The 13934-nt window shown below is 35.4% G+C and overlaps 1 protein-coding gene across 1 annotated transcript; it reads right to left on the bottom strand.

The window, feature by feature from the left end:
• Nucleotides 1–7801: 7801 nt before the first annotated feature.
• On the bottom strand, nt 7802–10454 carry GJE1 (gap junction protein epsilon 1). Its single transcript, XM_089922058.1, has 2 exons — nt 9301–10454; nt 7802–8741 (listed from the first exon to the last, which is right to left on the bottom strand). The coding sequence occupies exons 1-2, from the start codon at nt 9487–9489 to the stop codon at nt 8346–8348; spliced, it is 585 nt and encodes a 194-aa protein (XP_089778184.1). The 5' UTR covers nt 9490–10454; the 3' UTR covers nt 7802–8345.
• Nucleotides 10455–13934: the final 3480 nt, after the last annotated feature.

The raw sequence follows: 13934 nt of genomic DNA, 5'->3' as shown, positions 1-13934 counted from the left end.
CAACCATTGTGCCACCAGGGAAGCCCCAACCCAGAAATTTTTTAAAAGCTCATGTCTAGGTACCCCCGCCCAGGCTTACGGATTTAACTGTTCTGAGTTGGATCCTACATACCAGTATTTTTAAAAGGTCTTTAGTAAATTGGCACACTCAAGTTTGACGGCCAGTGCCCTAGTGAATCATCAGTACATGGCTGATGTTTTAAGCCTTCTCCACTCTCTTCAAGTCAGATCCTCTAGCCTGATTGCCTTGGTCAGAAACTGCACTTCCTGCTACTGAAGTTAAGTTCACCAAATATGAATTCTTTCACCTCTTCCGTGCCACAACAAAGCAAGAATAACTAGCTAGCAGTTTGCCAAGTATCTACTGTGTATCGGGCATGTTTCTAGTGACTTTAAATCACTTAATCTTTACTACAACCCTGCAAAGAAGGTGTTATCATTTTCATTATTTTACAAGTGAGAAAAATGAGACACATAGAATTTATTTAACTTGCACCAGGTCACAGCTAGTAAGTGTGAGCGTAAACAGGGTGAATATTTACAACATGAAGTTGATTTTTCCGGTTGATGATTTACAATTAAGAATTTACTGATATTTTACTATGAAGAAGGACCTAACTCTCTTCCATCCAACTCTGATCAGTTGCTGAAGGACCTGATGTCACCCTACAGGTTGGGGCTAGAATCTTGGCAAGTTAGGGGAGGGCAGAGATAGGGGATAGGAGCAACCACAGGAAGAAGAAAAGGGAGAGAGACCAGAACTGACTGGTGTTTTGGTGGGAAAAGGTAAATGTTCTGCACCATTCCCTGGACTCCAGTGTACTCGTGGTCTTCTCACAGCAAAACTTTCTGTTCTAATTGTGGTCACCAATATTTTGATGGGAAATGACAGAGCTCAACCAATGTAATAATGGTAGTATATACCTATAGCTGTCTTTTTTGGGTACACTCTCTATGGTAGACATTTGTCTTCCAGTATATGAGACTCACATTCTGATTGTTTAGCATCCCCTAAAATAGAGTTGTTTTTTTCCCCTACAGTTGCTATCAGAAGACTGAAAGAGATGACCAATGACTTGGCCAGGTCCATTTACACATCCATGGCTGAGACAGGGGTAAAGGTAAAAAAATGCTTTTTATTCTTTTCAACATGGATATCTGGTTGTTCCAGCACCATTGAATTAAATTGGAGAATTAAAAGAAACAACAACTATATATGTGCTGAACTATTTTTGGTCTCTATTGTTCCTGTAATCAATATGCCTATCTGCATACCAACCCTACTCTGTTTTGATTATTGTACCTTTGTAGTAAGTTTTGAGAATACATAATGTAAGTCGTCTTTTACTTTTTCAAAATCATGTTGGCTATTCTAGGTCTTTTGTATCCCATATAAAATTTAAAAGCAGCTTATGAATTTCTACAAAAGCTTTCTGGGATTTTGACTGGGATTATATCGGATCTACACATTAATTTGGAGTGACCAAAGTTATAAAAGATTAAGGTCTCTAAACCATGAACTTGGTTTATTGTTCCACTTATTTAAAACATCTTTAACTTCTTTTTTTTAATAAATTTATTTATTTTATTTTAGTTATTTTTGGCTGCGTTGGGTCTTCATTGCTGTGCATGGGTTTTTCTCTATTTGCAGTGAGCGGGGGCTACTCTTCGTTGCGGTGCATGGGACTCTCATTGCGATGGCTTCTCTTGTTGCGGAGCATGGGCTCTAGGCACGCGGGCTTCAGTAGCTGTGGCTCACGGACTCTAGAGCGCAGGCTCAGTAGTTGTGGCACATGGGCTTAGTTGCTCCACGGCATGTGGGATCTTCCTGGACCAGGGCTCGAACCCGTGTCCCCTGCATTGGCAGGTGATTCTTAATCACTGCGCCACCAGGGAAGCCCTAACATCTTTAATTTCTCTCAACACCATTTTGTAGTTTTCATTGTACAGGTTTAGCATATCTGTTGTAAAATTTATCTCTACCTGTTTCATACTTAATGAATAATATTGTAAATCTTATTTTAAAATTTAAATTTCATTTTTTATTGCTCTACAGAAATTTCAATCTTGATAACTTAATTACAAATTCTAGTAACTTTTAGCATATCCTTTAGAATTTTTTATTTACATGATTATGTCTGTGATTAAAGATGATATTTCTTCATTTCTAATCTGTATATCTTCTATTTTTTGTCTTACTGCATTTATTGAATAAGTATATATTAAATATATATGTAATTTTTGTTTTGTTTAGTCTCATTGGCCTTCAGTTCAATGTTAAACAAAAGTGGTAAAAGTACACATCCTTACCTTTTTTCCCGATTATATGGGAAATTATTCATTCTTCCACTATTAAATAGGATATTTCCTGTAGGTATTTTTAGATGCTTTTTGTCAAGTTTAGCTAGTTCCGTTTTACAGTGAGAGATTTGGGGTTTTGTTTGTTTGTTTCATTATAAATGGGTGTTATGTAATCAAATGCTTTTATCCGCATCTATTAGGATGACTAGGTGATTTTTTTCCTTTATTCCATTAATCTAGTTGAATTACATTAATTGGTTTTTGACTGTTAAAAACACTTTTCATTCCTGGGATAAACCCCACTTGAACATAATGTATTATCTTTATATATACTGCTGGATTCCATATGCTAGACTATTTTTGCTAAGAGTTTTTGATATCAAGGTTATGCTGGCTTCGTTAAATGACATGGCAAATAGTCTCTCCTAGTTCCTAAAAGAGGTTGTGAAGTATTATTTCTTAAACGTTTGAAGGAATTCACCAACGAAGCTATCTGGGCCTGATGTTTTTTTTCTGGGAAAGCTTCTATTTTAAATTCAATTTCTTTAATAGGTGTAGAGATATTCATATTTTCTGTTTATTGTTGAGTCAGTTTTTAGTAATATGTGTCTTTCAAGGAATTTTTCCATTTCATCTAACTATCAAACTTATTGGTGTAATATCATTCATGGTGTTTCCTTATAATCATTTAAATGTTCTGTTGTGATGTTTCTTTTTTCATTTATGATATGAGTAATTTTCATTTTCTCTTTTATTATCTCAATCTGTCTAGCTAGAAATTGGTCAGTTTTACTAATCTTTTCAAAGACCAGCTTCTCCTTTCATTGATTTTTCTATTGTCTTTCAGTTTTCTATTTCAATGTTTCATGCTCTTATTTTTATTTCCTTACTATGTAATTTGTATTTAAACTGTTTTTTAAAATAATTTCTTGAGGTGGAAGCTAAAAATTCTTTTTTCTAACATAATATATAGAACTTTTAAAATGCTGTCGAGAACCATTTTAATTGCTTTCCACAAATTTTGATAAATTGTGTTTAAAGTAGTTTAAAACTTTCCATGTAATTTCTTCTTTGATCAATGGGCTAATAAAAATGTATTGTTATTTTCTCAAATATTTGGGCATATTTCAGATATCTTATTTTTATTAATTTCTAGTTTAATTCTATTGTGAATTAAACAAAGTCATTGAGACTTTATCATGACCCAGAAAATGAACTTTCTTGGTGAATGTTATACTTGCACTTGAAAAAAATGTACATTCTGCTGTTGTCTAGTAAGGATGTTCTCTAAATATCAATTAGTTCAAGTTGCTTATTGGTAATGTTTGTGTTCTGTTTCCTTCCTGATGTTCTACTTTGTCAATTGATTACTGATGAGGAATGTTGAAATCTTTAATTATAATTGGATTTATTTCTCTTTTCAGTTCTAGCAGGCTTTGCTTCTTCTATTTTGGCACTGGTGGCATACACATTTATAACTGTTATGCTTCCTAATGAAATTATACTTTGATCATTATGAAATGTCTCTTTTATCCCCGTCATTATTCTTTGCCCTGAAATCTGCTTGAGTTTTCTCATATTAATACAGCTAATTCAGCTCTCTGATGCTTACTGTTTGCATGATATATCTTTTTCCACTTTTATTATTATTTATTTGTAAAAATATTAAAATGTTTTAAATATTTAAAATGGGGTCTTGTTAATAATTTGATCTGGATTTTTTTTTTTAATGTGTGGCTTCCCTGGTGGCGCAGTCGTTGAGTCCGCCTGCCGATGCAGGGGACACGGGTTCATGCCCCAGTCCGGGAAGATCCCACATGCCGCAGAGCGGCTGGGCCCGTGAGCCATGGCTGCTGAGCCTGCGCGTCCAGATCCTGTGCTCCGCAACGGGAGAGGCCACAACAGTGAGAGGCCCGCATACCGCAAAAAAAAAAAAAAAAAAAAAAAATGCAGTCAGAAATCCCTGTTTTCGTTTGGAGTGCTAAGACCTTTATATTTATTGTAACTGTTGATATTTTTAGGCTTAGTTCTACTACCTTGCTATTATTTTCAATTTGTCCCATCTGTTTTTTTCCCTTTTTGTCTTTTTGGTCATCTTTTGGATTAATTGAATGTTTTAATTTCCTTTGTTGGTTTAGTAGCTAAAATTTTGTTGTTTTTCTGGTTGTCTTGTATTTAATAGTATACATCTTTAAATTATCACAGTGTACTTCAAGTGATAATATATAACTTCATATATATTATAAAATCTTATAAGGATATACTTCCACACTTGATTTGATATGCCACACATAGTTTTTTCAAGAACAATTTTGGATTTATCCATCGTATGCTGTTTTTTTTCTAATTTATTACTTTCTGTCTTTATTCTTATTATTTTTGTTTTCCTTAGTTTTATTTTGAAGTTCTTACATTTGCTGTTTGAATTACATTTATTGTTTATTTTTTAAAAAGAAATGTATTTTCCACTGTCAATTGGCCATGCACTACAATTTTGACAATATCTTATAGGTTTTAATAGGTAATATTCTGACTGTTGTTCATTTATAAACAAACTGAAAAACTTCAGTTTGAATTACCTTATTTGACCCAACAACTTTTTCTGGAATAACTTTAAATATATTTTCAAGTGGTTAGTTATTTGTTTAGCTTTGACATTCTTATTAATTTTTGCTACATTTGCAGTTTAGTTAGAAAAATCAGTTTTTATATTTTAAGCTGTATTACATATATTTAAATATCTTCTATTTTATAAATGCTATATTTTTATGTAGCATTTATTATCCAGGAGTGTACAGCTGTGTGCTAACAATCCTGTTATACTTACTAACAAAATGAAATCATAGAATAGTATAGATCATTAAGGAATTGAAAAGACTGTCCAAACCAACTCTCACAGGATCTGTATCTTTACACATAACAATATGGACTGTTTACTTAAAAGAAGCAGAGGTGACCAGGGTTCGTCTAGTGGCTTAGAAATGCTATCCTTCCTCCTTGTGAGTTGAGGAGAGAGAGTCCAGGGCTAAAGAGGCTAGTTTTCATAGGACAGACTACCTTAGAGGGAGAAGCTACAAAGCATGAGCGCTCCAGAGATCTGTAAAGGGTCTTCGACTGAGTCCTGATCAATGTAACATCTTTAAACATCTTTGCAGAAAAAGAGCTACCTGAAAGGATTAAAAGGAACAATACCCAAGATTCGCACAGAACTGAGAATAGTTACTTTTTCCAACAGCTAGGGTAGAAATCCTCTTAAAAAGGAACATACTTTGACAATGTCCTAGGATGAATCAGCATAAGAATAAATCAAATTGTTCGCCTGTGAATGGGCAATGATATTAAGGGGAGGTCTGTTGGTTTTTTTAAAAAATGGTCTTCCCTTAGAAAAATCCTGAGGGGCAAACAAGAAGAACGTCTTTTTGCCCCTTCTCCCTTCTTTCCCTGGGCACAGCAAAAACCTGCTTCCTGTAGCTACAGCAATTTCTGTTGTAACCATGAGTGCAATGGGCTGAATGTTGTGTCTCCCCAAAATTCATATTTTGGAAATCCTAACCTCCAATGTGATGGTATTAGAAGGTGGGACCTTTGGGAAGTAAGTAGGTCATGGGGAGGGAGCCCTCATGAATGAGATTAGTGTCCTTATAAAAGGAACCCTAGGGAGCTCTCTGGCCTTCTTTCCACCATGTGAGGATACAATAAGTCTGTAACACAGAAGATGGCTCTCATCAGAACCTGAACATGCCAGCACCTTGGTCTCAGACTTCCATCCTCCAGAACTATGAGAAATAAATTTCTTTTGTTTATAAACTATCCAGTCTAGGTATTTTGTAATAGCAGCCCAAATAGACTAAGACAATGAGTCAACCAGCTTGAGGAAGGAATTCAAGAATTTGAGAATGGTGGAAAGATAACATTTCCAAAGCACCAAAGAGGCATCTCATAGAGCACTCAGAAACGTTTTGCCTTAGTAACGGGGCAAAATTAGCCCTTCAGTAAGGGCTACACTGGTCCCATCTAACAAAGCTTAAAAGGAAGTACAAAGGATCAACTGTTTCCAAGTAATTTAACTGTGCCCCAGAATAAAATTTAAGAATTATTTATGGGAAGACAAAAATATTCAGCATCCGACAAGGTAAAACACACAATGTCTGGTATCCAATAAAAAATTACATGCCTTCTAAAGATGCAGGAAAATATGAACCATATTGAAGATGTATGTGTTTGTGGGAGAATTGGTTGGAGGAGTCCACCCTAGGTACAGGCAATAAAGGGTATATTATCTACAGATAATTTAAAAATAAGAATAAAACATACTAGACATTGTTGCTGCTTATTATCACTAAGGGCCAGTGATTCTAAACAAAAACAGTAAGCAAATAGTCTTTCCCTTCAGAGGGGGCTATTTCCAACAGCCCCCAGCCTCTTGTCATGTCACTGTGCCCCCCACTAGAATATGATCTTATAAAGGTACTACATCTTGTTTATCTTTGTATTTGAACTTTTAATGTGGTACATGTTTAATAATCGATACTATGCAGCTATTTGTTGAATGAAGGTAAATTGGATTTTTTCTTGTGCTTTTCTGTGGAGAAAGCCTCAATGATTTAAAAATTAATGTAGAAATTCATGATATCAACCATAGGTTGAATAATGCTTAAGAAAAAAATTGAAAACCTCAGTTTTTGACTGACTATACTTATTTCCCTAATAAAGCACCAGTACAAGGCAGTCATACATAAAGTTTTTAAATGATATCATATGGACATGATTCTTGGTAAGGCAGGCAGATAAAAGGAAATGCACTGAATTAATATAAAATTACCTTTGACAATGTTATGTGGCAGCCTGAATGGGAGGGGAGTCTGGGGGAGAATGGACACATGTATATGTATGGCTGAGTCGCTTTGCTGTGCACCTGAAACTATCACAACATTGTTAATCGGCTATACTCCTTTATAAAATAAAAAGTTTTAAAAATTGCCTTTGAAATCATTTCATAGCTATTTAGGAAGTCTGGCTTAGTATAAATATAACTTACTATTTCAATAATCTTGAATATAGAAACTATTGTTGTAGGATATCTATGAGCACAGAGGTTTTTTTTTTTCCAACAAGCAACAAGGAAACCATGTACGTTATTTTCCATAGCATTTTTTATTTATTTGGTGGCCACATTACCATATCATTTAATATTTAAAATTTCAAGAGAACAGTATGAGTATAATATTAAAAATGTAAGTGATCCATTTCTTCAAGTTAGTCATCAAATTATAGAATGACTCTTTTAATAATTAATTGACAACTTTTGCACTTAAATAAGTTTTATTTTACATGAATACAACAATAATTACATCCTCAAAGTTTATGCTGCATAGTTAAGTGGAAAGGGAAATAGCTTTATAGTTAGGAAAGCTGAATCCTAGGGTTGCGTATATTAATCTCCCTGAGCCTCATTTTTCTACTCTGTGTAAAAGAGTTAATAAAAATTTCTCTGGCCATAAAATACTGTGATTGATTAAGATGTTGTATATGAAAGAACTCTGTAAAAGTACTATTTAAAAATGAGTTAACATTAGTTCCATGTATGTTTCCTAATGTGTGACAAAATTAAAATGGAACAAAGGTTTTGTTCAAGAATCCCTTTCTTTGGGGCTTCACTGGTGGCACAGTGGTTGAGAGTCCGCCTGCCGATGCAGGGGACACGGGTTCATGCCCCGGTCCGGGAAGATCCCACATGCCACGGAGCGGCTGGACCCGTGAGCCGTGGCCACTGAGCCTGCGCGTCTGGAGCCTGGGCTCCTCAGTGGGAGAGGCCACAACAGTGAAAGGCCCGCGTTCCGCAAAAAAAAAAGAAAAAGAAAAAGAATCTCTGCCTTAGAACTGAGTATTGTACTTTATACTAGACATAAATTTTAGACACACTGAGATTAGTTTGAAGAACAGATATTTATGTTTGAAATTGAGATACTCACTGAATGAGATAAAACTAAATAAAAATGGTTGATAAATAATTGTGGCATGACAGTAGGTAATCAACCTTTTGGTCATTGCTTAATTAGAAAGCATAATCTTCTAAATATTATCTCAAAAATCTCAGCAACACATAAGACTATTGTAATTACAGTAAATGTATACATTGCAATGAGAAAAATGGTCTTCTCAAAGTGTTCTGGCACCATGCATTTTATGGTAGTAAATTTTTTCCGAAGAGACACAGCATCACGCAGGTAGAGAGGTTTTACTTGGAAACCAAAGAGGTGAATCTGAAGCCAAAATGCTACCACTTCTAGACTAATTCTTAATAAAACAGAGAGGATATAAATCACAGTGTAGTTGGGCTTTTGAAGAATGCATTCTTGATTGATGCTTTTACATGCAGCATAAAGATGAAAAATAGCTCCAGGAACCAGGACAATCACTAGTTGTAATGCCCAGAACACCTAAAGTATGTCAGAAATATCTCAGTCAAATCAGTCAACGCGTAATGAAAAAACACACTAAAAAAACCCATAATTCACTGACCCTCAATAGAGGCTAATTTAAAAATTCTAAGTTTTGTAAGTCTTATGAGGATAAAAATAATATAATGAAGGTGGTAATGCTGGACATAATCTCATTTAATTACCAAGATGTTTAGAGTTTAAAATTTTAAACACTTAGTAATTGTAAAAAAGTAGTCATATTTTACTGTCATCACCTACCAATTACTAATAATGATGGAATATGTTATTTTAGTATCTACTCAATCTCCATTTCTAATTACAAGCCTGGAGTATAATTCTAACATCAATAGATAATAGGATGCTGGACTTGGAAGAAACTCTTGACCAACTCAAATTAATTTACCTGAAATATACAGATAATATTTTAAAAAGGTAATTATTCTAGAAATAATACCTGTTAGAATATTCTTCATCTTATTATGACATTATTTTACATTTAAAAAGAAAACAATTTTATCTGGTGTGGAGTAAGGTTTACATTTGTGCACACAGAAACACTTACCTGTGGAGTGATTGGCCTGAACTGATTGTAACAGATGAGGTTTATTTCTCTCTTGTCTGGATCACAACTGAAGTGCAAAGCCTCATTCCCATAGACTGCAAAGCCTAACACCCCAAGGAAAAACATTCGGACCGACCCAAAGAAAAGGGTGTGGAATTGACCGATCACGGTGGGAGGCTTCATCTGTTACAGTTTTAGGAGAAAAAAAAAAACTTTTGAAAACAAACATTAAAGGGGGATATTTTAAAGAATGTTTTCATTATCACATTAGAAAAAATTTAAGATTCATAAAGTTTCAAAGAAAGACAGGAATTTACAGATCATCAAGCCCAATTCAAATCCTGCATTTTGAGATTTCTTACCCTTTTCACTTTGAAAATCTGAAGTGCAACAGTCAAATAGGGACTTGTTGCTAATGACATAAATAATTTTGGAAACTTGTAAAAAGCTTTGAATTTAATTAATATCCCTTACCCCTGTAATCCTTTTGCAATAAAATCAAGGTAATCTTAGTATATCTAGTACCTTTTTAAAAAATTGGATAATAAATCCAACATTAAATTCATTAGTATACACACTATCTTAATAAGCAAATAATGTTTATTTAGTTGTCATTACAGCTTCTCTTCTCAATTATCAAATTGAGAGAGCGATCAGCTTTAAAGCACCAACAGCTAAAAGTACTTCCTGAATTATTCTACTTACAGTTATTTAAATTCAGAATATGTTGAAGCAAATGGTTGATATTTATATCATTCTCCATACATGTAGAGGACCTTATTCATCAGCACTCATGCAAATCGGGTTAAAATAACAGGACTCATACAATTGTTGTTGCTGCTGCTTGTATAATACTTACACATCCTTCATAGAAGTTTGTGATGTAATTTAGAGACATGTCTCAGGAGATGTTATCCCAGCATCCCTGTGGGTTAATCCTTGACCCACATTGCCAGTTTGTTTCTGCCAGAATCAAACTCTTATTTTCTGTCATAACTTTTACAACAGAAAGCACTTATCACTGCACATTTCTCACCCCTCCTCCTTTTCTTTTTTTCTTTTTTCATAGATCTCTGGGGCTCCAGTCAACTTTCCTCTCTCCCTCCCCAAACAAAACAAAAACAAAGAAACAAAAGACTAGGGCATGTGGTCAATCTGATAATCCCTTGATTTACACCGCAGCATAGCCAGCCAGCCAGACAGGAGTGCCAGTGAAGCAGGAGGCCAGGCCGGCAAGGGTTCTGACACTCAGTGCCTCTCAGTTACCTAAGAATTGCCTGCGTGTAAAGCAGCGGACTCTTTAGCTTAGAGTTTTCTCTGAAATGTCAAGTGATCTTTTTTTTTTTTTTTTTGGCTTCCTTTTAGGTATGTCTGAAAAGATAGGTATGTGGGAAATATTCCTGATTCTTTCTTGTTTACTTCCGTGGAATAAAACTGATTTCTGGGAAGTTTAAGAAACTGTAAAGCAGGTTATGATAGCTATTACATCACTGAATATTACTAATGTGTTATTATCTTTGTCTTTTTGATGAATACTTACGACAGCCATGGAAAAATCTGCAGTTAGATCTTGATTCTAAGGAAAAAGATAGGATACTGCTAACCAAGATAAGACCTGGATCTAGCATAAACCATGTGAATAATCCCACCCTCCCTTTCTTTTGTCCTCGGTAGACACATCATCTGCTAGGCATGGTTCTGGGTACTGAGAATGAGCAGGGCCAAGAACAAGTGGCTGCCTTCTAACTGGTAATACATCTGCTTGCTATCTTCCAGCCGCCTATAACACTATTCAGCCAATGGCTGATCAAACTTGATTTCTTCACTTGCTTTTCTCATCTTTGTTTTGTTGGCAATCTGTGAAAGTGATAACTCCAATTGACTTCATTGCTCTTGTCAGCAAGTGGAGAAGTGATTGCATAACACATGTAGTTATAACCAATGAGCAAGAGGCAGTGGCCTTTTGAACCAGACTGTTGTATTGGATAGGAAAAAATAAAAATGGGCAATGTAATCACCCCTCAGAACTGTTGAGTAAGAGAAATTGGTATATATTCTCATCTTCTGTGAAACAGAATTCCAGGTTCACTGTGTGTTGATTCCTTCGAAGGGGTATCCAAAAGCCAAAACAATCATTGGCATGAGAGGAATCCTGCTTTGACTTCTACCATTGTACAGTAGTAAATGTTTTTGTTTAGACAAATATATTCAAGTGTCAGACTTGCAAAAATCATCAAAGTTCTTCCTGTGTTTTTCCAGAGATGAATGAAATTGTCTTGAACCTTAATTGCATGTGTAGAAGAGGAAAATGCAGCATCATTTCATTGTTGGGATCTATGAGAGGCAAAATAAATAATACTGGTCTTCCTCTTATGGGTTATGACCGGACTGAATCATAAGACAAAGGAATAAGGCAGATGGGTGCCAAAATGTCACCTTTGTTACACTCTTACTACCATAAAGATTTGGTTGGAAAAGGGACATGGCTTAACTCTTTGGGAAAGTGTGACTTTCAGGCAGACACAGGTGCAGGCCAGGTCAATGCTGTATCATGGCTGCCTTTCCAGCATGGAGCGGCCCTCTCCTGTATAAGATTTATGCATGAAAAGAGCAGAATAGAACTATTGATCTCTGTGGGCAACTTGCTCCCAAGGGGAAGATGCTGAGAAATGAATGATGTATGCCAAGTTTTACTTTCCAAATGTAAGGTGAACTCACCAGATAAGATAGTGAGGTTGGCCTCACATGTATGATACTTGGTAGGGCTGTTAATTAGGGTGACAACATGAGCTTCCTTACATGTTAATAGTTGCAAGTTTCCAAAAGCAGCAAAAGAGGGCAATCCCCAGTGTGCAAGCATTGTTTAAGCCTCTGCTTGCTTCATGTTTGCTGATGTTACATTAGGCAAGATGAATTACGATCCCAACCCAGATTCAAGAAATAGATTCTATGTCTTGATGGACCTGCAAAGTCATGTTGCAGAGCTGTGGGTACAAGGATAGAAAAAAATCTGTGGCCAACTTTATATTCTACCACAGTGTGCCCTATGATCACATATATTCATATCTCTCCTACATGTCTTCACCTTAATCCCAGGATGTCAGAACTCTCATCTAATTATAGCATTAAAGTTTGAGTCCAGGGTTCTGTGATTTGTCTCATGTGCAAATCTGGATGTGGCTCAGAGGTGATTCTTGGTGATCCAGAATCTAATGAAACAAAAGGAAAAGTTATTTTCCATACAAAGTCAATATACAATGATGATAAGGGGTAGGATGATTCCAATAGATGCTTCCACTCTAACAGAGGCACATCACTGTCACTGGTCCATAACAATTTTGAAATCTTGCAGGGGAAATGTTGCCAGTTCTTCTTATTCTGGAGTCAGAAAATGTCCGTGATTAAGGTATAGTACTATTCCCTGAAAGTTGCTCCCTAATTTACTGTACTCTACTGCTTAATGGAAGTGGGTCCTTGGCTGAAAATATCTTCCCTTTTGCATTTAAAAGAATGGCTATATTCGAAGCTGATTATCTTCCTCAAACTGCTTCTTGTTAGAAGAAAGTTGGGGCACCAGAAGTCGTTTCTACAATTTCACCACTATTTTATTTTAATTGAAATTAGTAGTTCTTTTACTTGTACAAGTCTCTTAATCACTTTTTGAGTTTTCTATGTATTAGATTTAATGCAATTAATTAAGTTATACCCACAATTATTTTACAGATATTTATTTATTTATTTACTGCTATTTTTGAATTAAGCTTCTCTGAGACCATGCTTTTAAGATTTTTAGAAAACTCTTGTCTAATTCATTGAGATGATCATTAGTCATGCCTTAAGTATTTGAGTCTTATCAAGGCCATTATAGTCACATGAATGATTTGTTTTTTACCCTCAAACCATGTTTTACATGAGAAAGTTTTACTGGCCAACACTAGGGATAAAAAGAAAGAAAGAAAGGAATTCCTGTGTAGCAAGTCCTGATCCCTCTATATTTTCCCCAAATTTTCTTTGCAAACTCATCTCTAGGCTCCTTCACTAGGTAATCTCTCTCTTCTTACACTTTATAAAATGTGGCCAGTAGTACCAAACTGTTACCTTTAGTATTCTCTCTGGGATGTTCCTTAGTCAAATCCAACATTTAATTAATCCATTTTTTACCTTCCAAGTTATTTCAGGTGACTGTTGTGCTAATTGTCTCACTACGTATAGTAAAGGTTACCATATTTCCAGCCTGTCACAGTAGTTTCCTCACTGCTTTTCCAGCCTTCACTAATAGTTTCTCATTGCTTTCCCTGACATTAGTAATAGTTTCTTTGTTACTTTTCTACCTTCTGCCTCCTGCCTGGTCCCAAAGATGATGTCATGTTTTTTTAACATATTTGTTATAGTAGCCCCTGATCCTTGGTACCAATATCTCTATCAGTTAAGAATTGTTTTCATAGCAAGCCACTCAATTAATGGTCAAACAGCAAACACTTACTTAGCTTATGGTTTGGGTGATTATTTTTCCTTGTCTGGGCTGGCTCAGTTGACCTCTGCTGGATTCTCACGTGTATGTGTGGTCAGTATGCAGATAAGCTGCCAGAGGGTTATCTAGAATGACTTCACTCAGGTCAGGTGGTTGG

The sequence above is a fragment of the Delphinapterus leucas genome, chromosome 12 (assembly GCF_059928025.1).
Source record: "Delphinapterus leucas isolate spDelLeu-1000000601 "Yukka" chromosome 12, BTC_Dleu_Yukka2, whole genome shotgun sequence".
Lineage (NCBI taxonomy): Eukaryota > Metazoa > Chordata > Mammalia > Artiodactyla > Monodontidae > Delphinapterus > Delphinapterus leucas.
The sequence above is the reverse complement of the archived record's forward strand: the minus strand, read 5'-3'. Positions and strand labels throughout refer to the sequence as shown.